Raw genomic sequence first — 26,893 nt, forward strand, 5'->3', positions numbered from 1 at the left:
AACTGAGGCATGGCGGCACTCGGAGCCCCACGATGGGCCGCGCTGGCGTCGGGCCGAAACAAAAAAAACACGTGCCACGGCACACGTGCAAAGTAGGGATCCTCACTGTGTGATTGGTCTGAACCGAGGAGCTCTGGCGAGGTGGTGAAGCAAGGCGCCAGAGTTGGGGAAGACCCGCTGGGAGCTCGGTCCGGTGGTGGAGAGGGCTGAAACGGCTGGAGAGAACAGTTGAGGGCGTCGGGTGATTCTCCCTAAGGCTTCACATAGCCGGGCTAGGGCTAAATAGAGCTTGGATGTGGTGGATTGGAGCTCGGCAGTGCGAGATTTGGGCGACGGTGGCTATGCTGCTCTACTCGGCTCTATGTGCTTGCGTTCGACAGAGAGAAAGGAGTGAGGGAGAGAGACCGAGGGAGGAGAGGATAAGAGCGGTAACCGACGTGCTTTGGAATTCGCTCGATTTCATGGCTCGGTGGCCGGCCACAATTGTCAACAACGGCGGTGGCTGACACAGAGCAGAGATCAGAGGGGATGACTAGAGGTACCAGATGAACAGTGACCAACATGAGAGAAAAGATCTCCCTCCTTCTCTGATCCAAAAGTAGATTATCCCAAGCTCAAAATTTTGTGGGATAAATTTTATGGGAAACTATAAGTCATGTGAAACCTATTTTAATTGGTTTGGCGCAAAAAACCTGAGCCAAACTTAAATTCAATTTCCTCAAAGTTGCAACCTTTTCTAAATTGCTTCAATTTTTAAGGCCTAATTTGTTTTCCAAAAATCTGGAAAAATTCACTAATATTACTCATATTCTATGGACTAATTTCTAAAATTATTTCCAGTCCTATGTTGCATAGAAATTTTGTGAGTTTCTTTACATCGCATCACTTTCCATTAAAATTTTCAATTTATATTTAATTTCAATTGAATCAATTACTTGCTCAAAGCTTCAATTATGATGCTAATGATGCTCATGAATGCTTAATGACATATTTAAAGATTTGGGATGTTACACTCTAATTCACTGTCGGTTTAATAACCAGCAGTGATGACTTTTTTCTGTAATAATGACAATACATACCTTGCGAACATGTACACTGCTGATCACGAGCTAGCTCCAGTACTTACCATTCTCGTGTGTATAGAAAAACTAATATGTATTTTCAAGAGTATATGCTTCCGGCTTAATTCATAGTTGATTTCGTTATAACTTAAGTATATACTATTTTATGATATGTATATACTACTTTTTCATATGTATATATTTATTTCTAAGGTGGTGTTTGGTTAAGTGATTGTAACTTAAACACATGTTAGAAGGTTAAGAGATACCATTACAACGGTTTGGTTCGACTTGGCCGGTAATCGAGTGCCGCGTAATCTGATACCAGATTATTCAGAACCGATCCCACCCCTCCCAGGCTGTAATCGCATCGCCTCCGCTTGCCTCATCTCGTCGCCTCTGCTTGCATGTGCCTCCACCTTCCCCATGGAGAGCTCCGCCAAGCCGATGCACCGCCTCATTGCCAGTATAATCTCGCCATCATTTCCTCCCTTTCCCATCTCTCTCTCTCTCTCTCTCTCTCTCTCTCTCTCTCTCTCTCTCTCTCTCTCTCTCTCAAATCCCCTATCCTCTGCTAACCATCAGTTTTTATCCAAATCAAAGGACTTGCATGAGGACGCCGACGCTTGCCATGACCACCTACGAGTCCTCCGCGCCGCCAAGAATCTCCTCAACACAAGGACGCCAGCGCTCGCCATGACCACCTCTAAGCCCTCGGTGTAGCCAAGGATCTTCTCTCCACCCCCCGACGGTGCCTCGCTCCTGAGTGAGAACACCAGTACAATCTCTTCCTTCGCTCTTGAGTGAGGCAGCACAATCCATCTTGACACCCTGGTTCATCTAGCAACTACTTGATTCCCCTTCCCTTCCGATTCTCTACTAACCAACAGGAGTTTCGAGCTGATTATTGCCTTTGGTTCCGGTTGCTTTATCCATATCACCAACGGGAGATTTCTTGCTTTTGATGGAAATTGACGATTTTTTATCCTTCTTCCGGTTGCTTTACATTGCTGTGCTGTTAGCTCTTCTCAATCAAACGGTGTAGTGGAAATGGAAAACGTTACCAAGGCCAACCAAACAAATCAAGTATGTTGCTCAAACTGTTTACGTTAGCACTGTTTCTCTATTCCCTTTACGTTTGTGTTTACTTAGTCCAACCAAACATCACCTAAGATGTATATACTTTTTTTATAAATGAAATAAATTTTTTCTAAGATATATATTTTTTAAAGATGTATATACTCCTTTATTTACATCCATTAGAGGAGAAGTATGTACATCCAAAAATACATAAAATGCTTCATATATATACATACGTGTATGTGTATGTGTATGTGTATATGTATATGAAGCTCGTGGTGCCTTTCCCACGCTTTGCTTGCCTATTTTCCTACCATGTCGTCCATCGTACATATCCATGCCTGTAGCTACAGGCTAAGCCAAGGGAATATTTCTTTTTTTTTTTAAAAAAAAGAAAGAAGGAGAAGGAGCATCGATCTTGCCCATCCTTCCCGTGCCTCCTCGTAGTTACATGCATGCGTCAGATCGTCACTACAGACAGGCAGGCAGTTTGGTTTCTACCTAATTGCACTTGCTGTCTCGGTGGATCGTATCGATGCATGCATCCATCCATCCTACGTTGCATTGGCTACCTCTGCACGATCGATAGATCTTCGCGTACGTCGGTGGCTAGCTTGAAGCTTCCAAAGCATCTTTTGGCCTTTGGCCACCGCGCGTCGTCGGTCTCGTCTGCCTGCCAACCTCCCTTCTGTGGTATTAATGCCGGTGAGCCTCGTCGTGAGACGTATACCTACTCCTCCCATTTTCTTAAGGTGTCGCATATTTTAAAATTTTAAAATTTGACCAATACTTAGCCTACAAATTTTGTAAATGACATTGATATTATTGGATTTATATTTCAAAGTATTTTCGTATTTATCAAAGCTTTATTTCCATGAGCAATATAAGATAAAAGAAATTAACAATCAGTTTAGAGTAAAATCACTACTATGTTGGAATTTAGAGGGTTTTCTCTTAAATTTGAGTTTGAATTGGAGTCAAATTTGAATGGAATTAAATTTCAGCAAACGAAATTTGAGAAATGAAGAGAAAAAAATAAAGGAGAGAGGGAGATGAGCCGGTGGCTACTGGGCCACTACAACGCCAGTGAGGCCAAGCAGCCCAGCACCACCAGGCGCTTCTCCTCTTCCTTCCGTGTGAAGGGTTCCCCATGGACGACAGCGGTCATAGTGATGGCGCACCCATCTCCACCCTACGCACATGTCGCTCAGAGGCTACTGTGTCGTCGTGGAGGCAGTGCCGTAATTAAAGATAAAAATGGATGGGAACGGCCTAGGAAACACTTAATCATTTTTATTTTCATATTTTCTCTCAAAAACATAATAAAAAATGACAAAGCTAGAAACAACTTACAAACTCAAAAATATAGGGATATCGAAAATGATCCATCAGAATAGATCAAAGCAGAAAAACCAGCCCATAAAACCATGACTTCAAGTATAGACGCGACACATAATTAATTTACATTAATAAAAATAATTCATACTATACATAGATAGACCACATAATAACATAAATTTTAACTAAAAAACAACCATCATGTTATAACTCGAGTACTTGACACAACATACCATCACTGAATCACAAATAGATAACCTAATAGGACAACAAAATACCAAGACAAATAATCTTCCACTCAGCTTATAGATTAGATCATCAACATCATTCATCGCAATTCATATCTGAATAAAAAAAATATAGAAAACTGATCGAAACGAAACAGAATTTATCCCGTTCATTTTCATCCCAGTCACAACCCTGACGGCCACCCTCTATATTAAATGGGCCCGGATGGGTTCTCCTCTCTCCGATTCACTCACGAGCTCGCCCCCTTCCACCTCCACCGATCTGATCGATTCCCCGGCGATCTACTCTGCTCGACCTCTGGTTGCTTCACACTCCGGCCTTGGTTCCTTCGGCGTAGAGGTGCTCGCAACGCCCAGACTCGCCTCCTCACATGGGTGTGCCCGGTCGTGCTGCTGCCCAGCCGTCGGCCGTCCGTGCGTGCAGGCCGGCTAGCTGCTGCCGTCCATGTGCAGCTGCTTGCGTCGGAGTGCAGTGGTGCTCTTGTTGTCGTCCTGGTGGTCCGCAGTGATGTGCTGTCGCGCAGCTATGCTTTGGGCGTCCATGAATGCGTGTTCGGCTATCTGTGGCGCGCCATCTTGCGCGCCTTGACCGCGGTGACCGCGACTCGTTCGCGGCTCTGGTGGTGGTGACCGCGCACACGTTCTGGATGCGGTGACCGCTCTTTGTGTGCATTCTGTCTGCGTTCTAGTGTTCGGCGATGTCCTCTTGGCCCGGAGATAGGCCTCTCTCTCTGTTGTTGCAGCAAGCGCCTGCTCCTCGGATGTCAGTCCACGGTGTGCCCCGTGGCTGGCACAATAGGCATTGTATCTCTGGAAACAGCGTGTTCTTGTTCCTCGGTATAAATGGGATGTCTTTGTTTTCTAGACATCGTAAACTATTCTTGCTGTCTTTATAAGTAAAGCTTACAATTTTTGCAATTAATAGTGCCTATATCTGTTTGTGTGTTGTTATTGAGGATAAATTGCATGCTAAGGTGGGTATAATGCTCAATGATGAAATCGGGCTAAGTGAGACATGTGTGACCATATTCTAGACTTTAGTGTGCTCTACTTATTTTGATGTCTTTACTGTCTTGATTATTGTTACATTCGGCTGGCATTTTACTTTGAGGCATGGTGCTATCACTGTTGTGTTGGCACTTTTGATCAATTGGATAGTTAATTGCCCTTGTAATCTAGACACTAATTATGTAGAACTAAATTCTAGGATATTGGAGAGACGATGTCACACTAGTCTAGATCTTAGAAAAGCCTTTTTGCGTTCGAAAGCCGTTAATCTGATAACCCACACTGAGAGCTTTTTAATTAATCTTATACACTCATTGATATGTTTCTAACGTTTTCCCGCCTAATCATGACAAATGCTATGCTTAGTATATTACGGAACATGTGTAGTATAGATTTATTTCTATATTCCGTTAAAATGCTCATATGTTATGTACGTGATTACTATATATAAAATTTATGTTTTTAAATTGATGTTTAAATTTGGGATCAATATAATCAGAATCTTGCTAAAACACCACTTGAAACAACATACTATGCAGGGAGTACTTACCTTTTAAAATGATGGCAGTACAACCTATAATCCCACGGTCCCATGCTGTATGCAGGTCTGAAGTATATCACCCTTTTCTCTTCTGTGTGGGTCACCAAAATTAAATGCATGAAAGGAAGAAAACCTCTCGCTAACTCTGTCTTCCTTTTACAGGTGACCCACACTCCATTGTATATTCCTTGCCACCACCTGTTCCATCTTTGGCTCTTGATTTTTTTTTTTTAGCGGCGCTTCTCCAACTAGGCCTCCTTTTAGGAGGCTAGGGTACGGGACGGAGGTTTGACTTCCTCCCTTAAATCTTACCATTAGGTTCCAGACCTGTCCGTATTGCTACATTCTTCAATGGAGTCTTTAGCACCTTGCTCGATCCTCCTTGGAAAGCACCATCTCTTAATTTCTCTATGTACTGTATATAAGCTAGTGTAAATGTGTTCAACACTCTCTCCTTAGCATCATTCCTAAAACAACACTAAAGATGCTGTCACAAACCCGATGTCACGCTCACTTCTCCTCACTTATTTCTAGTGCATGGAAGTTGCTTCTTTCAGATGTATGGTTCATGGTTGTGACTTGTGGGATCTTTTTGCTGGGGTTAGTTTCTGCAGCTTGCGGGATCGTGATGCTCACACTATCTTGCAGTGCCTAGTAGCTTGTTTTAGGGATTGTTTAATTCATATACTAATATTGTCACTATTTGTTATAATTTTTATCATACTCGTTTAAAGTTAGTTGATCAAAATCTTCATCACACTTTGATAAGACTTAGAGAATCTTGCCATATTCTTTTTGAGTCAACGGCGTACGAAACTATAGTAACAGGAATAGAGTCTTATCATAATTATAGTTACAAACCAAACAGATAACTAAACTAATCAAATTTTGACTAATCTTGGATATGGCAAACTGTGAAAGTTTTAGCTATGAACCAAACATGCCCTTCGTCTTTAATTTCCATTGTGAGTACAGGTAGTCTTGCTGGTCTTATTTGGTGTTTTTGTCCCAAGGTGTGTCTTTGCTCTGCAGTGTAGTGTTTCTCCTTTATTTGGGACCCACGTATTTAAATTATTCTACAACCTTGCCAGAGCGATTCCTTTATAATTCGTGCTACATTTAAATCTGTACTGGGATCGAAAAATCGGGAGTTCATGGCGAAGTAGAAAAGGCCTAACAAAGATGTAGTGCCATAGCTTAAAGAAGTTCAGTTAACACTCCAGATCCATGCACAAGTTCACGTCCACACTCAGATTTCGGCCCATAGCTCTACAGCCAAACAGAAGACTGCAATTATGCATACTACGATCTTGTTTGGCACAATTATAGATCTAAGATTTATGTTAGATTTAGAGTTTATATCATTTATTTTTTATTTAAAATAAAAATTAGATGACTCAATCAAATACCTTCAATCACCTATAGTTTTAGATTCTAGATTTGTTGAAACTAGATATAACCGGCTCTAAAAACTCCAAAATCTGCCAAACGGCCCCTTACCCTGCAGTTTGCATATTCACAAGCAAATCCAGGTTCTTTCCGAAAACCACCCTCATGCATGCATTTGGCGGGTTCCCTGAAGCAGGATGATATATGCAGCTGCACGGGAGCAGGATGATATATGCAGCTGCACGGGATACCCACCAGCGGCAGGCACACGTTACTGCGGAGAGCAAAATTACAGATATGTCAGAGACTATTTGTCTCTCTTCTTCTTGCTCTTCATGAATCTCATGAGCAGATCCGACAGTACAGAACGTAGGGGGCACAATCCCTTAAGCACATTATTTATTATTTTACGAGAGGAACATGGTACATAAAAACAGAAGGACACAGCAGCCACTGACAACGAATGGTAAACGAACAAAGAGGGTGGTGGTAAGGTAATAAATGGAGTACGTCATCACTGGATGGTCTTCTCCTCTCTCGCGCACGTACGTACGTGTGCACATCGATCCATCGATCAGCTACAGCCTACGTACAGCGATGAGGTGGTACATGGACAATGCTGATGGCTACCTTATTAGTTAACCCTGCATAAGAGTCATTAACAGTGGTTAACGACGCATGCTAGAAATGGAGCTGTAATAAGTAAGTTAAAAATTTATTACTTACTTGGAGCAGTCGACGTTGGCGCTGATGGGGACGCTGACGCTGACGCCGCACTTGCTGGGGATGCTGGCGGCGTTGCCCATGGTGGCGCCCCCGAGCCTGCCAGCCATGCTCTTCAGGCAGCTGCACGCCGCCTGCCGGTCGGCCGCCGAGGACGCCTTGCTGTTCAGGGACCTCACCCCGCTGCAGCACGCCGCGGACGGGGCCGACGCCCTGCCCATCGCGTACCCCAGGCACGGCGCGACGGCGGACGTCACGTCTCCGCAGCTGACCGCCGCCGATGCCGTCTCGGCCACCACCAGCGCCGCCAGGACGGCGACCACCGCGACGAGGGCGAAGCGAGCCATTGCACGACAACCAATGCGATCTGCGCTGAGCTAGTGAGTGAAGTGTCTAAAGTGTGGTGACTGGCGAGGAAGTTTCGAGTGCTAGCTAGCTTAGCTTGATTGATTAGCTTGTGACGATGCAGCAAGGAGATGCAAGAGGTAGGGTATAAATAGAAGCTTAATTTGGAGGGTGGTGGTGCAGGCATGTCCATGTGCTACCTGACGAGATCTGGCTGTGTGCACCGGTGGTTGAGCACGGGCCCGGGACGTACTATTTGATCAATGCATGCATGTGATCATGCTTCGTTTGTATTCGGAATTTGATCGAAAACCTGGACTGTGCATTATTTGTGCATGCATGCATTCACCATTGTATTCGATACATCTGTGTCAGCTGCAAGCTATAGCTACTGCTACCAGTCTACCACACGTCCACACACGCATGCATGTGCATATGTACAATCGTACTCCATGCCCTCCTTTCCCGTCCCATCATGCATGATCCGACAGAAGCTGCGTACGTACGTTTCTCTTGCATGAAATGCACGGGCCGGGCTAGCAGTACGTAGTTTGTTTCATTCTCACCCTTTTTACGGCGTGCGAGTTTAGTACATACCCGGCGAGCCTGTTAGTTCACAGCTATACATTGTCACAGTTCGCCACGCTCTGAGCCAGATATGTTTAGTTGACTTTGGGCGCATGTTTGGTTCTTAGCTATAGTTGTGACAAGATTTTATTCACTTTAAAAAAGTATGGTAAGATTTTTTAAAAATAGTAACTCTCACTATATGAAAAAAGTTTATGAGTGACGGGTAAACCCTCTTGGCTGATGGGTTCTACACCTGTTACCTCTGCTAAATTATAAGTGACGGATTTAGTTATCACCCTCACTACGTGACTTGGACGCATGTTTGATTCGTAGTTATAGTTGTGACAAGATTTTATTATATTAAAAAGTATGGTAAGATTTTCCTAGACTAGTGACGACGCTGCTGAGGTTCTATACCCAGTTTGTTACTGGATTGATCTTTGGGTTGCTTTGTAGAAAACAGAAAACCAAGCGCAAGGAATGGCAAGAATCCGTAACATTATGGTGGAGACGGCGATGATCAAAGTTGGGTGGAATGGCGCGCGGTCGCAAAGCGCTCGCTGTCCGAAGATGTAGAAAAAGATACCAAGACAACATGAGGACCAATTTGGCCGATGAAAATTAAGCATCGGGAGTGTGATGTCTCCTTGAAAAACCAACGTATTAGTATGTGATGGTTAGCAGAGCTCCAGTCTTGCTCTGGCTTTTGCGGTTGTTATCCCGTTTACGTTGCTCTTTTTGTTAAACTGTTGAACAAGACCTCTATAATGTGAATTGGCTAATCGAAGTTCGGGGCTTTTCCCTATATCTAAAAAAGTGAAAGTGTGATAAATTTAGGCAAGTTTGACAAATTTTGTGGCAGTGGTGGCGACCTGAGTATATGAACCAATCAAAACAAGCATTCGCTGCTGTACGTGGGCATCGGTCGCGAAAGCAAGGCAAAAGTAACCAATTAATTTTGCCTTCGCATTAGCTGTGTAGTATTGAATGTGTAACATGCATGGTCACATATTAATGCCAACAGAATTTGGTGTGGTAGTTGCCAAACTTAAACGGCCAACTGCTATCGGAGATTAGCATTCATACATAAGAGCCAGGCCTCTAAATAGAGAAATTAACATCCATTTTCAATCGCTAGACTAGCTTTTTCTACCAAGTTAACTTGTGTAAAATTGACGGAGATCAATGAATAAAGTGGGATAGTTGAGGAAGAAGACATTCAAGTATAGTTTGCTTACGTCCCTGGAAAGACGGAGAGGGGACGTCCCAAACCATTGATGCCGTAAAAGGAAATACAACTCTTCTTTTAACCATGTTTGTAAGTGCGGTAATAGAATTTGTGCTCGATGGTAGAGTTTCCAAGAATTTATTACCAAAGAACTTTTTGTTGTTAGGTGGTGCAGTGGCCTTTGGCTATGTAATAATAAATGCCTATGTGCATCTTGTAATGCAGAGGCTGAGATACTGATATTCCATTTTCTACAAAGAATTGCATGTGCTAATTCAGGGAATCTTAATTAGATGGGTCCCAGGTTTTGTCCTGGTGTTTGAGTTGAGTTGGGCCGAAGAAAGCAAGGCCTCAGTTAAGCTGTTGCCTGTAGAGAAGTGGGCTGAGCCCATCATTTGGTTTCTAGAAGAAGCCCATCATTTGGTTTTTTTAGAAGAAGCCCATCATTTGGTGGTTTTTGTTGTGTTGCTATTTGTTGTTTGTACTACTTACTACTATAGAACCCATAATCACTATTAGTTCAAAAATTATTTTATAAAACCCCTCATCTATTATTATCATTGTCAGTTCATGGTACAAACCGATAGTGATAACCCAACTATCAATACCGGTTTTATGCTTTGAATCGGCAGTGATCAATGTGTCATATGGCGCAAAATTGTTCTACTAAGAACTCTTCAGCATGAGATCCGTCTCAAATCACCATACGCTGAAGAGTTTCTTTTAGAGCAGTTTTGCGCAAATCATTTACATCAAGTTTGGAATAAGAATCTACAAGAACGATAAGCTAGCAGTTCAAACTCTCTTGCTAAGCTATCAAACTCGACAAGTGACAATGGTAAATCTAAATGAATGTTGAAAACACAATCATCTTGAAACGTATGTGTTTTCTACCACTCATTTAGATCATCTTTTTGCCACAGTCATAAACGGTGACGGCGACGAGGTCGGTGACAGGCCCGAGGGGAGTGGGATGGAGAACGGTTTGGCGCGGCGCGGCTTCGGTGGGCGATGGGGATGGCAGCGAGGTCGGCGATGCACCACTTCGACCGTCACTACCCGTCGGGATTGATATTCTAGAGGGGAGTGAGTTGAGGAGCGGAGTGGCCAAGATATTTATAGAATGACGTCTTATCACTGCCAGTTCTAGCTATGAACCGGCTGTGACAAGGTTTATCACTACCAGTTCATAACGACTTAATCATTGATTTATTGGTTTAGTTTATGAGCCGGCAGTGATAAAGAAGTATCACTCCCGGTCCATGACACCAACCAGCAGTGTTGTATCACTACCGGTGAGTATTACAGACTGGCAGTGATAAGTATCACTGTCGATCTATGACAAAAATCAACAGTGATAAAGAAGTATTACTGCTTGTCCATAACACCAACTGACAGTGTTGTATCACTGCTGATTCGTAACTAGAATCGACAGTGATAGTGGGTATCATTGACAGTTCTCAATGGCTCACTGATTAATTAGCCGTCGGAGCTTGTGAATCGACCGTGCATGTGTGTTTGCAGGGATCTCCTGAACTGAACCTACAATTTGTTCTCAACTGCACAACATGCATGAGGATGAGTGGATCAACCTAGTTATGATCTAGTTCTCAACATGCTACATGTTTCCTGTCTTGTTGATAATAAATTTGCCAATCAATTACACTCTAGGCTAAACTGCAAATGCATCTTATCCCATCATTGCTCAAGGTTAGATGCTTGCATACCAATATGCTCCACAAATTGGTTATCATGAGCTTTTGTATTTAGATAAAACCAGGTATCAGGTACAAGTTTTACCTGATTTCGTGATGAAAGATTCTCTGATGTACCCTTGACAACGGGCTCAGTATCCTGATGAATTTACAACGAAAAACCTATGCATATAGCAATTTGTTGGATTTGTTTTCTTAGCATGAATAGAAAGAGACCGATAATAAAATTGAAGCAACCCATGTCATGCTCCACCATGACAGCTCAGTTATGCATCCACAAGACCACAACGATATCTATCTGGTCTTCCAAAGAAAAAATGATGCAAGTCTATATGAAGTCCTCAACAGAATGAATGAACAAAGGGATGAGTACTAGTGTACATCCATCCAGGGCTCCAGGCACATCGAATAATGCAGAGAAAAGTCCTATATAATACTACTACAGGAACAACATTTAGGAGTAAAAAATTTCTAGCTGAAAAGGTTAACAAAAGGAGTTGCATGGTTTGACTCCAACGGAATCCACTTTTAAGAGGGACTGAAATGGAACTTCACATCTGCATTTTTCTCTTTGAACTTTTGATTTAGAGGTGGCTTTTTTTTATTTCAATTTGTAATGATATGTATGTCAATATGTCATTTGAGCTAGAGTGGGTGAACTTTGGACAATCAGTTGCAGCTGATTTGAGACCAAAAAAATTCTGATTGGTCGCAATTGGTCTTTAGAACAATGCTATAAGATCAAGAAAGTTTTAGGTACGTACCCCTTGACTTCAAAGAATTATTTGGAATAGGAACTTCCATCAGCATCCAACAATGTTGGTAGCGATATTTGATGTGCCATCATAGTAACGCAATATGCACTTCTGAGGTCTGAAAAATGTACCGGCCTACTAGATTAGAGGAAGTTGCCTTATAAAATACAAAGCTAACTGAGATATTCTGATTTGCAACAAAAATTACCTAGGAAATAGTTAAAAGTTATCACCAGTGGGACAATGGAGCTAAGTCTGGCGGCAGTAAAACCATAAAAGGCTCCTAGAACTGAATCTGATCATCGCTCCTTACAGTTTATGCTTTGTGGTAATATATTGGCTGGCTGCTTTACAAAAACTTGACTGTGTACAGGCGTGCAGCTTGCTTGGAAACATTATGACGGGTCACCTTTGTTCTCAGGTGCTCAACATCATCCCATCGCTTTGCTTCTGCATAAATATTGGATATTGTGATGAAATCCTCATCATCGATTGGCATTAACTGACGCAGTTCATGAATATTAGCAACATCGATGTCCCCATGCACTCGGCATGCTGCCAATACCTTCTTCCACAGCACCGAACATGCCTTGATAGGCATATCCTTGATCATTTATGTTCTTCCCTCATTCACTAGGCCACTGTGGCTGCAAGCAATCAAGACACCCACAAATGTGTGTGACATGATCAGGCTCAATCTTCATTGAGCTCCAGGGAATCACACGAATATCCATGGACCAACAACCCAACAATCATTGCTGTCAAAGATTTTTCTGGCCAGCTTCAAGTTGCCACATTTTGCATACATATCGACCAGCACATTGCCAACATATCCATCAGCAGCAATGCCATTGCTCTCAATGCAATTGTGGATTCCCCTCCCCAGCTCTAGCTCGCCCACCACCGCACAAGCCCCAAGAGCCAACACAATCGTTGGCTTGGTCGGTTGAACGCCATTCTCCTGCATCTCTTGGAAAACATCCAATGCTCAGTAATGCATCCTAAGCTTCGCATAGCCACCAATCAAGGAGTACCAAGACAAGGCATCCCTCTCACGCATCTCCCTGAATATCCTAGCTGCCTCAGCCATATCACTGAGCCTCACATTTTGCATGATCTCAGTGTTCCACCACGATATGTTCTTCACCGGCATCTCCTGAGAGACGTGCTCTACGCCGTGCCAGGCCCAACCCAGATCATGAGCCCCCACCAACGCATTCCAAGAAACAGCATTCGTCACTGGCATTTCATCAAACACCCTCCGCACATCCCTGAGACGCCCATACATGGAGATGATAGCGTTTTTTACGTGTCGATCTTGGCTGCATCCCAACTTGCGGCAATGCAGCTCAGCGCCCTTCGCAGCAAAGGCTGCACCGGCACTGGTGAGGGAGCTAAGCTTGAAAGCGCGAGCGCAAGATTTGAAGAGGGCGGGGAAGGCAGGGAGCGGGGTTGGGAGGGAGGGAGGGAGAGTTTGGTTATGTGGTTGAAGATGATGAGCAATGAGGATGGAACGGGGGAGCAAGGAGGACGGAACGGGGGAGGAGGAGAACGCGGCCATGGAAATGCAGAAGAGGGGAGCGGCGAGGAGGAGGGAAAGGTGTCCGGGAGGTGAGAGACAAGGGCGGGGAGGAAGGCGGAGGCCAAACTTGGCGAGGAGGGCGTGGAGATGTTCGTCTGCAGCCGTAATTCCATCAGACACTGTCAGTTGCTAGCCATGCAAATGGTTTAGAAAGGGGAAACTTAACTATGAACAAATCGGAGCTAAGTCATCGAATAATCATAGCCTGTGGGTAAGAGGCGAACTCCCCCACGGCTCCCTAGTTCCTACAAAGTTCCTCATATCCAGTCCCCTCCCTCTCCATCTCCGGCGAGCTCATAGGCGGAAGGGAGCGGGGCTAGCCCCTAGATTTGTAGCTTGTACAACGGTCTCAATACAGTAGTTGTAGTTCTCAGTTTGTCTAGATGGGGGACTACCTCCTCAAGCTCCTCATTGATGTGGCTACAGTGACGGTCGTCGTCCTGCGTCGCCTGAAGCTCCTCTTCATCCTCATCACCGTCACCCTTCTCATCGAGGTTCTGGTCAGAGAAGCTAGACCCATTAGCGAGGTCGAGGGAGAGCGCCCTTGGTTTTGATGTGCGCCTAAGGTTCCAGTCATCGTCAATGAATTGATCCCCGCCGCCGCCTGATCTCATCCAGCTGAGTCTAGGGTAGATCTTGCCGCCGCCGCCTCCATCGGATTTGAAGCTGGAGTGAGCTGGAACAAGGAAAGAAAATACGGCAAAAAGCGGTGCCACGAAGGTAGCACAGAACACGAAGAAGGTGGGTGTGGTGTAGCTGAGTAGGAGCAGAAACAAACTAATTGAGGATGTGGACAGAGTGATAAATATCAGGACGAGTGATCCTAAGATAAACAAGACTCTCAACTAGGTGGCTATAGCGAGTGGGATCTACAAGAGGCTCACCGTCAATGAGCCGCAAGTGAAAACCAAGCTCCATAGGTGTCTCAACCATGCCGTGATCGGTGAGAGCAGCATGAGCAAGAAGGTTCTGAATGTACTTCTCTTGAGAGAGCAGATGCCTTTAGGCGTAGAAGAGACCTCGATCCTAAGGAATTAGCACAGGGGGCATCAAGAACTTGTCACTAAGACGCTTCTTCACAAATTCAATGAATTGAGAGTCATCACCTATGATAATCATGTCACCAACATAGAGAAGAAGAAGCGTGCGACCACGAGAAGTGTGAAGAAAGAGAGTTGAGTCATGGTCGCTAGGCTGAAAGCCAACATCACTAACAAAAGAAGATAAGCGCTCAAACCAAATCTGAGGAGCCTGTTTGAGACCATATAGAGAGCGACGTAGATGATAGACCATGCCATTAGGAATAGAGTATCCTAGAGGTGGCTGCATGTAGACATCCTCATGCAGCTCACCATTTAGAAAAGCATTCTTGACGTCTAGCTGAGAGATAGACCACTGACGAATAGAAGCAACAACCAAAAGAGTCCGAACAGTGGTCATGTGAGCAACTGGAGCAAAAGTTTCATCATAGTCACGACCGTGTTCCTACTGAAAACCACGAGCCACAAGACGAGCCTTGTAGCGCTCAAGAGAGCTATCAAAACGAGTCTTTACCTTATAGACCCACTTGGAAATGATGGGAATGACATGAGATGACAAAGGAACAAGATCCTAAGTGCTAGTATGCTCTAAAGCATCAATCTCCTTAGCCATAACTCGTTGCCACTCCTAGTGAACAGCGGCCTCTTGGTAGGTCATGGGCTTGACAAGAGTAGCAACTGTTAAGCCATAGCGCTCAGGTGGCCAAATAGTATGACAATCACATAGATCCTATCGAGGTGGAGACTCCAGAGCAAGTCCGAGAAGGTACAAAGAGGAGTCAGGTGGTGGAGGATGTTGCGGACGACGGGTGTAGAAATGAGTGATATCACGAGGAGGCACCATCAGAGGAGGTGGTGAACCAACTAAAGGTGGAGCGGAAGGTAGTGAGCATAGAGATGATGATTGTGGTGGCAATGGAGCCGGGGAAAGTGGTAGCAGTGTGGAGCACGATGGTAGCAAAAAATACAAATCAGGAAGGTTTCATCCCCTAAGCTTCCAAACAAAGCCTTACTATTCTAAGGATTGTTTGCCTTGGATTTCTCTGTGTATAAGGTCTATTGCCATGTACGCCATAGAGAGGATGAGTTATTTTGATTTTATTGCAGTTTCTGTTCCCTTTTGTAGCCCCCTATTAAATTATTTTAGAACTGCACAAAACTGAAGATACTAGTTATCCCTGGGAAATCATATGTTTTTTTTATGAAACAGTAGGATTGTCCCCTACTGGTTATATGTTATAAAAAACAAAAACATACAAAAAGGAATTACAAGCCAAAAATAAAGAAAAGGAAAAGACCTATACAAGTTATTCTAAAGAAACAAACCATTGATACATTATGTCCACTTGAGAAGCTTTTGCTCTATGAATAGTCAGGGCGAAAAACTTTTTGAGACCAAACTAAAGGAAAAGATGGAGAAGCATCATTGAAAACCCAATCATTGCGGACAGTCCATATACTCCAACACATTATAATGATGATTTCCATGGCAAATGGAACATCAAGCTTTCATTTGAAGCGTCTCAGATTTGCAACAATACTACAGTTTGCATTGACTCTGAGGTGAAGAAGGTTCCAACAGTTTATGGCAAAGGAACAAAGAAGAAAAAGATGATTTATGTTCTCTTCAATCTGCCAAATGCATATGTATACGAAGGCAGAAAAATTTTTTGCAGTGAAGAATGTTCCTTGTGTTTAGCCTATTATTAAGAAGCAGCTAGAAAAAACCTTATGCTTCATCTGACAACAAGAAAACCAAGTCCACTTAAGGATTGGATGAATAGGAGTATGCCCAATTAGGTATTTATAAGCTTTATTTGCAGAGAAGAAAGAACTTCCCCAAATATAATTCCATTTGTCATTATGAGTGCTTAAAGGGGAGCAGGAGAGACGCTTTTGTTGGTCTTGAAATTGTACATAATCTTGAATCGATAGAGGAATATAAAAGGCTTCTGAAAGATGACTCAGCTGACTTGCCTCATATAAAGTGATGTTGCTATTTTTAGCAAACGAATAAAGCTCTGGGTATGCTTGCTACGGAACCATTCCAGACCAAAGATCATCCCAAAGAAGAATTGTGCTACCATTTCCAATTTGAGGAGAGGCAATGCCTTTAAAAGAATCAAGAAGCTTGATAGTATCTCTCCACCAGAACGAATCTTTCTTTGATGCTGCAATTAAAGTGCCATTATTGTAATATTGATCCTAGATGAGATTGACCCAAGGTAGGTCCTTCTTATTAAAGAACTTGTGAAGATTTTTGAGCAAGTGCTTCATTGTGAGCTTTCAGATTTACAACTCCAAGACCACCTTCTTGTTTTGGCCTACAAATCTTCTTCCAGGTGGCCAAAGCCGGTTTCTTTCCATTAATATCTAAGCCTCTCCATAGACAATGCTTTATATATTTGTCTATTTGTTTAATAACTCCCATAGAAATTTTTAGGGTACACATGAAAAAGTAGGGAGAGAGGAGAGTACAGAATTAACTATTTCCAGTCTTCCAGCTTTAGTAAGAAAGATGGAGGTACTAACCAATCTCTTTTTAGCTCTTTTAATGAGAGGCATAAAATCATCCATCTTATGCTTGGTAAGGCTTAGAGGCAATCCAAGATAGGTGAAAGGAAGAGACCCCTTCTGACAATTGAAAGTTCTGGAAAGAATTTCTATTTTTGCATCATCTATATTAATTGGCGCCATCATAGACTTGTTATAGTTAACTTTTAGTCCAGTGGAGTTCGCATAAGTGTTGAGAAGAGCTTTCAATACTAAAAAGCTGCCTAAGACAGGCCTCAAGGACAAGAAGAGTATTATTTGCATATTGTATCATAGGGAAATCATAATCAGCTCTCAAATGAATTGGCAAATAGAGAATACCCATGTTTTTTGCTCTGTTAAGAATGGTTTGTAGCAGAGTAGCAACTAGAACAAACAAGTGAGGGGAGAGAGGATCCCCTTACCTAACTCCTCTCCTATAATGAAAAACTTTTCCAGGCACTCCATTAAGGAGAACGGCTAAGGTGCATGTCTTAAGAATTTCAGAGATCCAAGAAATCCAACGCTGCCCTAAGCTCATTAAGAAGAATATCCAGGATCACCTGATGCTCAATTGTATCAAAAGCCTTCTCAAAGTCTAATTTTAGAAATACAATCTCTTTATTTGATTTATGATAGATGTGCAAGTATTCGAAAAACCAGGTCTGACAGTCTTGAATGGATCTTTCCTTAATAAAACCATATTGATTTCTATGAACCAAGCGAATGATTTGCTACTGCATTCTATCTGCCAGGATCTAAGTAATCAGTTTTATAGAGGAATAGACCAAAGAAATTGGCATGTAATCATTCATCTTGATTGGGTTGTCCATCTTAGGGACTAAAGTAATATAAGACCCATTTATACTCTTTTGAGGAATTCACTATTAAAGCCATCAGGCCTAGGAGACTTACCAAAAGGTAGAGAGGCAACAACCTTATCAATTTCTTCCTTCGAGAAGGGAAGTTCCAAAGAGTCCAGATAACTCTCATAGTCAAAAGGTCAGTAAGATCAAAATGCATGTGGGAGTATTCAGACATACCAAGCCTCTCCTTATAAGAAGACCATAAAAGCTCAGATTTCCCTTCATGAGAAATGTGGGCATTCCCAGAAACATCTAGCACGGAAAGAATAGAGTTCTTTTGGAACCTAATAGTTGCATTGGAATGAAAAACTTTGTACGTTCATCTCCAAACTTGACCCAATTTAAGGTCTCTCTTTGCTTCCAATAGATGAGTCAAGTGAGATTGGAGAATTTCTCTGAAGTTCCACTCTTGCAGGGAAAGATCTCTAAATTCTTCCAGGGTATCTAGAAGAAGAATAATCAACTTTGCATTAGATATTAAAACTGTCAAACTGGATAGCTGCTTATGCCATTGCCTAAGGACTCTTAAGTTTTTGAATTTGGCCACAATAATTTTTGCCTTGTTAGTTTGATTTACAGGTACAGACCAACCATGCTCTGTGATCTGCATGAAATGTTGATGTTCCATCCAGTAATTTTCAAACCTGAAAACTTTTGGCCTAGGGATTTCAGTGGCAATATAAATTAAGTAGGACACATGATTAGAGGTTTACTTAGAAAGAGCACTGACATAAGTTCTAGGGTAGGAGGTGGTCCATGAGCATGAGGTGAAAAACCAGTCCAATCTTACCATAAGGGGGGAGAGCTGATTATTAGACCATGTAAAGGATCTTCCTTTCAAGGGGAGTTCAACAAGTCTTAAACTGCTGATAGCTATATTAAACTTAACATTTCTCTTGTATCACCCCTAGGCTTGTTTCTGTCCGAAGGTGATCTAATAAGATAAATCCCCTAGGAACAACCAGTCTTCATCATCAGGAATATCCATGCTTTTGAACCAATCCCGAAAAAGGGTCTTACCCTCAGGGGTACAGGGGGCATAAATGTTGGTAAGGGACCAAGTGGCCCTAGAGTGGATTCAAGTAAACTCAACAGTGAGAGAAAAGTTATTGCTAAAAGTTTTAGTACCCAGGAACCAGGAGCTTTTCCAAATAGTAATAAGACCACTAGAAGCTCCACTGGACGGCTGAAATTCAAAGCTGTCAAACTCCATGCTGTAGAAATTCTTAATGTAAGAGAAATAAAAGAACTGTCATTTCATCTCTTGAATACAAATGATGTCACATTGGGTTTCTTTTATTTTACTTTTTATGGCATTCCATTTTCCATCCGCATTTATACGTCTAATGTTCCAACATAGCACTTTCCACTCTCTCTTGTGGCATCTGTTGTTGTAATTCATCAATACAGAGCAAACCTAATAGTATAGCCCACTTGATCAACAGGTTGGGGGAGGCAAACAAAAGACACCCAAGATTTCTAAATTTCTCAGATAACAGAAACTTGAGATAAGCCTAAAAGTAACAAACTTTTTCAGGGTACAGAAATGACAAAGAGACAGAGCCATAAACATAGAAAAGAGTCTGTAACTGTACACCCAAAAGAGGAACATCATTAAGATGCCCAAAAGCAAGAGAGCCTAATCTAGAGGCTTCACTTATTTGACCTAGAGATGGAAGCTCCATCTGGTCCTTTTTTATTCTGTTGCCTTCATCATTTCCCAAGTTATCAGCAGATGAAGCAGGCTTTGTTGAACTTGAAGCACCCACTTGCTGAGCAATTTTCTTCTTCTTGTTCAAGAGATCTTTTGTTAGCTTGGAGGGGTCAAGCTTGCAAAAGGATTCCCCAAGGCTCCTAATTACCCTAGAGGAAATGTTGGGAGGCTTGAAAGAGCAGGCCAAATAATTTTTATCAGTATATGGTAATTTATTGAATCCCCCATTCTTAATTTTCAATCTATTACTTCTTCTCACCTTAGTTTCAACTAAAGGAAGAGAAAGACACCGGGAATTTCTTTTTCTCTGAGGAGTGCAAGGTTCAGCCTCCTTGTCCTTGCTGGAGCAGTCACCACATTTTAGCTCCTCAATCCAAAGGTGGTTGTTAGGTATCAAAATATCAAAAGAGTCACTGAAATTTGAATCTTGTGAGATAAAACCCCAAGCAGGAGAGGATAGAAGACTCTCAGCCCAGTCAAAATAAAAAGGTGAAGAGAAAGCCAAAACAAAGAAGGAGATCTAGCTTCTTGGGACACTTACAGAAGGGTTATTAGATCTCAAAGGAGAGAGGAGCTTTGCCCATGCTGAGACATGATGGTCCAGAGGACCACAATAGTTGTTCAAGTTATGATGAAAGGTCTCAAAGATTGGATCAGCTTCTAGACCAACTATGTTTTGAACAACACCGATTTGCAAATTCAAATTATAATTCCCCCCATGTTGCTGATGTTCTGGTAAGCCTTCCACAGCAGGTTCAAGGTTTACAAATTCATGGGCTTCAACATTATCTAGAATGAAAGCATGCAGCTCTGGGAAGCCTTCCACAACATGATCAAAGTTCACAAATTCATGAGCTGCAACATCATCTGGAATGAAACCATGTTGCTCTTTAATCCGAGCTTCCAGAGCAAGAACCACATGTATATTGAGATCAGGATAATTATGAATCAAAACAGCAGAAGAGTCAATGGCAGCAGAAGCAAGAGACAGAGAGAGACTTGTACCACTCTCATCATCATTGCCATTATTATTCATGACCTGATCATCACCGATAAAGTTAACTTGAGGTTCTTCTGGTATTTTTTTTTAGGAGCTCCCAAAGCCAACAAGGGAGCTGGTGGCTGAGCTTCAAGGCCTCCTAGTCCAGGGATTAAGTTAAAGTCCCATTGTTGGAGCTGATGAAGACCAACTTGTTGACCTCCATGGAAAACAGGGTTATTAATCTGAAGGAGGGATTGGTTATGGTTCTCATTGTTATCTGGAGGCAAGTCCTCATCTTGAGGCAGAACACCAAGCAGAGTCTGCTGAATGATTTCGCATTGAATAGTACATGAAAAACCCTAAAAATCATCCCCTTCTGTGATAATAATAAAGCATGGAACTTCTTGCAGATCAGTTATCCTTGCCTTTATGATAATACGGGCGAGGCAACCATCCTCTCTTTCCCACACTAAAAGTCTGCCAAAAGTTGATTGCATTAGTAAAGTGCTCAAGGGTCCAATAATTCAGCGGGAAGCCAATACACATTAGCCAACACTCTCTGTTGAAGTTGATTGCCCTGTGATTAGGACCCATGTTGTGATTCACAAAGTTAAAGGAGAGCCCTCCAAAATTATGAGGACTATGATGGACAAGAGCATCCCTTTCACTAACTTTGGACAAACGCACATAAGCCATACCCCTTCCAAACGGACAAAACTGAATATCCTTAACAGCCACATATCGATAATCCACTAGGAAATCAAGAATGACTACATGGAGATTATCAAAGTTCCCTTCACCTGGCGAAAGCAGCAAGACCAAGATGATAGCAACGTCCTCATTTACACGCTCTGCAGCCACATCCACCACAACACTAGCAAAAAGAAGCCGATATTGCACTTCCTTCCTTGCAAACTCTGGAAGCAAAAGGGGAGTCGGGTCAATTGCATTGAACGCTATACCGCTGGAGTCACTTTCCAAATGAAGAGAGGCACACTCCTGAGGAAGAGAAATCACCAGTGCATAAGCTCCGAATTGGGGGTGGAACGTGGAGAGGCTTGAGTAACCGGAGGGATCCCTAGAAGTGCCCGCCCAAAATCACTGAACGAGCTATATTGTTTGGGCCCACTATGGCCAGGCCCATCCTCTAGAGATAGAAGCCGACGGAACCAGTGCTTGACAGAGTCAAAATCCCAAACAGATTCCATCACTTGATTAGAGAAGGTGCATGACGGAGAAAAAGCCGTAGATACCGGTATTCCGTTAGAAGAGGAACCAAATCTGCAAAAACTAGCAATATGACCCCACTTTAAATAGGTATGGCATTTTATCCGATTTGAGCAAGAGTTCCGGCAATGATTATGCGATAAACACCTGGACACCTCTAAGGAGAGTTTGAATTTGGAAAATTGAATTAAAAAGAGGCGGGTTCTTTGCCGAAGAAACTGGAGCAATACCTTCCAAATGACTTAACACAGATCTGCGAGGATAGCTTAGCCGATCGAAAACTGAAGTTCTTGAGGAAGAAGAAAGAGACATTGATTCTTTATGTTGCATACCATTTCTTTGAGTAATCAGTATTCCCAGATTCTTTAGCAACATTGATTCAAAGGTTCATCATTATCATATAAATGGCATCGTGTCTACCTGTTGTTCCATTCTTATGCTAATTAGCTATTGTGTAGTAATTAACATACGCTGCATGTATGGTCAGGCTAGAATATGTGACTTCCCTTTAATGTATCTCTGCATTAATAAAATGGCTATATAGAATCTCTAATATATATAGTTGGGTCGACCCCTAAGCTCACAAGATTTAGTGGGTAATACATTTGTTATGTGCGGAAGGCAATATAGCCACTGCAAGGAAAGGAAGGGGGGGGGGGGGGGCAGCAGCAAGGGAAGAATCAGATTAGGAGCTAAGTTTTCCTTTTGTTTAAAGGTTAAGTTTGGTAGAAAATAGATTTGATTTGGTTAGAGATAAGAATGAGTTAGTTTCCAATTCAGCAGGAATCAAGTTAGGAAAGTAAGATTTGGAGTTGATTTAGGGTTGTAAGGTTCTCCCTATATAAAGAGAGGTGATCCTCATAATAAAGCAAACAATTAGAATTGCATTTTCTCCCTCTATTTCCACTCTCTCTCTCCCTCAACCGACTCTCTCTCTCTCTTGGCTTGCTGCTGTCCGACAATATCACAATGGGGAGGCAGCGGCGAGATTGGTCTCACACTCCCGTTGATCATACCTACAACCTCCGCAATCCGCTACAATCCACTAGACATAACAACATTTCAGTTTGATTCCGAATTATAAAATTGGGACAAGATAACAAGACATTCAAAGATATGAACTGAAGGTTGGACCAGTGGGGCACTAGTCTTAACCATCGATTTGTTCAAAATGGTAATTTGCTTTCACCCTTCTTTTCAGTTTCCTGCAGAACTGTAGTATTTTTAGATCTAGTTTGGAGGAATTTACCATAACAGAAAGATCAAATTCAACGAGTGCAACAAATGACATGGGTGATAACTCATGGGATTTCAAAATTTTGGGAAGAGTTTTACCACCAAGAGTTGTGTTGACAAGATCCAGGAGGAAGCGAGGAGAGTGAGAGTATTTTGTTTTTCTGGGTTTTTATTTTCATTCCCTGTCGGTAGCCTCCAGGGCTACTGCTTGTAAAACTTCTGCTTATTAAATGAAATAGGCACATTCTTGTGTCGGTTCATTACAAAAAAAAGATCAAATGCAGTTCCTTTTTCATGTATATGGAAATTTATGTATGGATTAAAAATATGATTATTGGAAGTTTCTTATTAGGTAGCAAAGCATGGTTTCATGCTGCCTTTATTTTCTTCAGCAGTACCAGACGGTTTCTGAGACTGACAGTGTTTGCTATGTTTATTTGTACATCTTTTCAAACTTCCAGTCATAATGATATCAGGAAGATTTCCTTTAGCTACTTGTTCAAGTTAGAAGCTTGATCAAGTTTGTACCAATTTTTTCTGAGCTTCATTTTGTCGGTATTATGGATTGCGATATACTGGAACGATTTTATGCTATATAACTCGGTACTGTTTCACAGTGCTGCTCTTTCTTCTGAAGACATATCGAAGAAAACGGCCTTATTTTTCAGCTTAAATAGTTACGATGTTGAATCAATATTTGATGATGGATAGATTATGTGCGAGACATCAACAGCAGCTGATCTTCATAAAAGTACATTTTCAAATGATGGTCGGGCTAATCATACCTACTGGTCTGATCTCATTTGATCTAGTGCCGTGTCAGACCGTTGAAGAACTCTTGTACACATGGAAATGAGTTGCAAAAGGGTACGCAATAAACACCTATTTGAACATAACGCATAAACTCTTGCACACTTGAACGTAATGCATACAGTTAGCTGAATTGCGCTTCTAGACCAGTCACTGAATATTGTTGGCGTCCTGTGGATCACACAAAAACACCCGGCACGCCACCACCGTGTCGCCGATCTTGACTCCCGGCGTCACCGTCAGCGCGACGCTGAGCTTCTCCTCTCCGTGACTTCCTCTGCGGCCAAAGACAGGTTCGGCCACGCTCTCCATGTACTCCTCCACGTACTCGCTCCCTCTCCTCGCGTAGAACATCCTGACACTCTGAGCACCGGAGCAGCGCGCCATTACCACATGCAGCGCCCAAGCCGACCTCGCCGTCGTCGCGAACGCGCGGTAGAACCACGTCCTCGGGTGCCCGCCGCGCGACACGAACGTCCTGTGGTCCAGGTTCCGGAACACCGCCGTCTCCATCTCCGGCGGCACGGCAGCCAAGTACTTTGTCCGGCAAAACCTTGAGAAACTGGAGCTTGGGTGTTGCATCAGGGCGTCCAGAGGATCGCAGAACCCCATGATTCGATCGAAACGAGCGGCATCGATGTCAAACCCTTCTTCTCCTCCTGCAGTACCTGTACCGGAACCACCTCCGAACATTGTTCGCGACAAGTGTGCCTCAAGTGAGTACCTCTTCCATAACTGCTCTGCAACATCTGCATTGCTGATACAGTGATCCGACGAGAGCAGCTGGCTAGCAATCAACCCTGCAAAGTCCTGCACCGATGTCGACGCCACCTTGAACAGCTTCAGCAATGCACTAGGCGTCGTCGGGATTAACTCTTTCGGTACAGAAAAGACCTTGTCATAGTGCTTAGCCGGCTGCTTGCTCTTGATCTGCTTGTTCAGTCTCGCGTTCCCTCTTTGCAGCCCCTCCAGTTCCCTCTTCAGCAGGACAATGTCTGAATCTCTTTTCCTCATCTCGGCCTCCAGTTCCTGAAGCAGCGACCACCGCTCATTGACCAACGGCCCGACGCTGCCGCTCGCACTGCTGCACAGGCACTGCAGAGCTGTTACTGACTCAAGCTCGGACGTGATGATGTCGTCGGCGAAAGCTATCTTGGCAGGGCTGTAAGGGATGTGAGCTCTCTGCAGCTTGATGTAGGCTGATTTGAGAGCTGCTGTTCCCTCGAACAGTCTTATGAGAACTAGCCTCTGATCGTACCCACCGCAATATCGGAGTCCTGGCTTTGTTGTTGCCTCGTTGTTGTCCAGCGCCGGCGCAGCGCAAACCTTGGTGAGCTTGCAGAGCTTGGTGAGGCCTACTAGGAGCCCAGGAACGGTGCAAGTAGGAGTCCTTGCAGTTCTTGTTGCTCTTGGTGACTCCATTTGGCCTAGTGACTGCCTCCAGCAGCCAGGAAAAGGAGAAACAAACATTCAGTTATTGACAAAACAACAGGATTAACAAAGGAGCATTCTGACAAATTTCATGCAGAGACTAATTAACTGATTTAACCCGCATTGACCATATGCAGCTGCAATTTTCCCCTGGAAACTAAAACAAACAGTTAAACATTACATAGGTTCGAGAACATCTGGGGAACATGTAAATCTCGGGTTCAATGCCCCTTCCACTATTTTTAGCAGTAGTATAAATTTCAGAGTTGAAGCACCAGATTGTACAAGATATGAGCAAGAACAAGCGGATTAGCCAATGCATGTTCCTGACTGAAGTAGGGTAAGGGCCAAGCTTGCTAAAGATTTTCATGAGCAAGATAAGATCTAGCTTAAAACAATTGGCTGCCGGAGCTGCAAAGGCCACACGCAGAAAACAACTCTGATGCTGGCTTAGAATTTCAACAGAGAAATAACTGGACAAATGCAGGTCAAATTTTAAAGATCTGCAGATCAAATCCCCAAACCCGGTCATTCTCAAAGAGCTAACAAAAAGAAATCATGTTAGGTTTATGTCTCATTGGACCAACTAGTTACAGCCCCAAAAAGAAAATTCGTTGATAAGGAAATGCAAGAAAGAAGTACCTGGGCGAGATGAGATGAGCGTAGAATGCTGGATTTGCTGCGGAGTGTTGCAGACAGTTGCCCTTCCCACTCAAGACATTTTGAAGTTGTAGTGGCATTGCAAAGCGAAGCTAAAGCAGGAGCAGTGGTGGAAGTGTAAGGACAGGAACATCGAGATGGCATTGGGAACATCAAAAGCAAAAGGTCACAGAGACAGACAAGAATTTGTGATGCATTGTGGGTGGTGGGATGAAGGTCCAGCTGCAGCAGCAGTGTAGACCCTATGCAAGCAAAGGTCAAAAGAGGAAAAGTGGCAAGTGAATGTGAACGATTTTTAACGAATTAATTCTCTCCAAAAAGAGAGTAAGCAAGCGCTATATCAAATTGCAATATCACCTTATGATGAATGATAGGACTTGTCACCCTAGTAGTAAATCATTGTAATCAATCAAAACCCAAGCATTTTTTTTAGAACACGGCTTGCCCAAGGACTAAAAACGGATTGCAATAGGTGTGGACCGCCTGGGCGACTGCCACGGAAAGCCATGAAGACCACTGGCAGCCAGAAAATTAAGTATTTGACATCGTTATGAATGGTCACTCTTAAAATGATATCTACTTCGTCATCTTCAATTTTTTGCCATAGGAAAACTTGTTACTCGTGTACCACTTTTAGCTCTATTTCCATCACCTAGGCATTCCAACGTGGCACGGCAGGGGAAATATCTTTCTAAAAGTGCATCTAGTTCTTCTACGTGGGTTTTGATAATTGACGATAAATGATTAAGAGATTAATGTATTTAGTGAGCATTTGAATAGGTAAAAGTCATATTGACGTAGGTGACCTCTAA

General features: G+C 43.0%; 2 protein-coding genes and 1 pseudogene across 3 annotated transcripts; all 3 read right to left on the reverse strand.

The window, feature by feature from the left end:
* Positions 1-7,034: 7,034 nt before the first annotated feature.
* On the reverse strand, positions 7,035-7,867 carry LOC133905677 (non-specific lipid-transfer protein 3-like). Its single transcript, XM_062347442.1, has 2 exons — positions 7,392-7,867; positions 7,035-7,309 (listed from the first exon to the last, which is right to left on the reverse strand). The coding sequence occupies exons 1-2, from the start codon at positions 7,733-7,735 to the stop codon at positions 7,300-7,302; spliced, it is 354 nt and encodes a 117-aa protein (XP_062203426.1). The 5' UTR covers positions 7,736-7,867; the 3' UTR covers positions 7,035-7,299.
* A 4,483-nt stretch (positions 7,868-12,350) lies between these two features.
* On the reverse strand, positions 12,351-14,516 carry LOC133905646 (pentatricopeptide repeat-containing protein At1g06143-like; annotated as a pseudogene).
* A 9,405-nt stretch (positions 14,517-23,921) lies between these two features.
* Positions 23,922-26,292, reverse strand: LOC133905816 (protein GRAVITROPIC IN THE LIGHT 1-like). 2 transcript variants are annotated; one of them, XM_062347582.1, is made up of 2 exons: positions 26,064-26,292; positions 23,922-25,424 (listed from the first exon to the last, which is right to left on the reverse strand). In XM_062347582.1, exons 1-2 carry the CDS (start codon positions 26,232-26,234, stop codon positions 24,141-24,143), a joined length of 1,455 nt encoding a protein of 484 aa, XP_062203566.1. In that variant the 5' UTR covers positions 26,235-26,292; the 3' UTR covers positions 23,922-24,140. The 2 variants fall into 2 exon arrangements, with proteins under 2 accessions (XP_062203566.1, XP_062203568.1); XM_062347584.1 differs by having other exon boundaries at positions 23,922-25,428.
* Between the last annotated feature and the right edge of the window lie 601 nt (positions 26,293-26,893).

The sequence above is a fragment of the Phragmites australis genome, chromosome 23 (assembly GCF_958298935.1).
Source record: "Phragmites australis chromosome 23, lpPhrAust1.1, whole genome shotgun sequence".
NCBI classification, from domain to species: Eukaryota; Viridiplantae; Streptophyta; class Magnoliopsida; order Poales; family Poaceae; genus Phragmites; species Phragmites australis.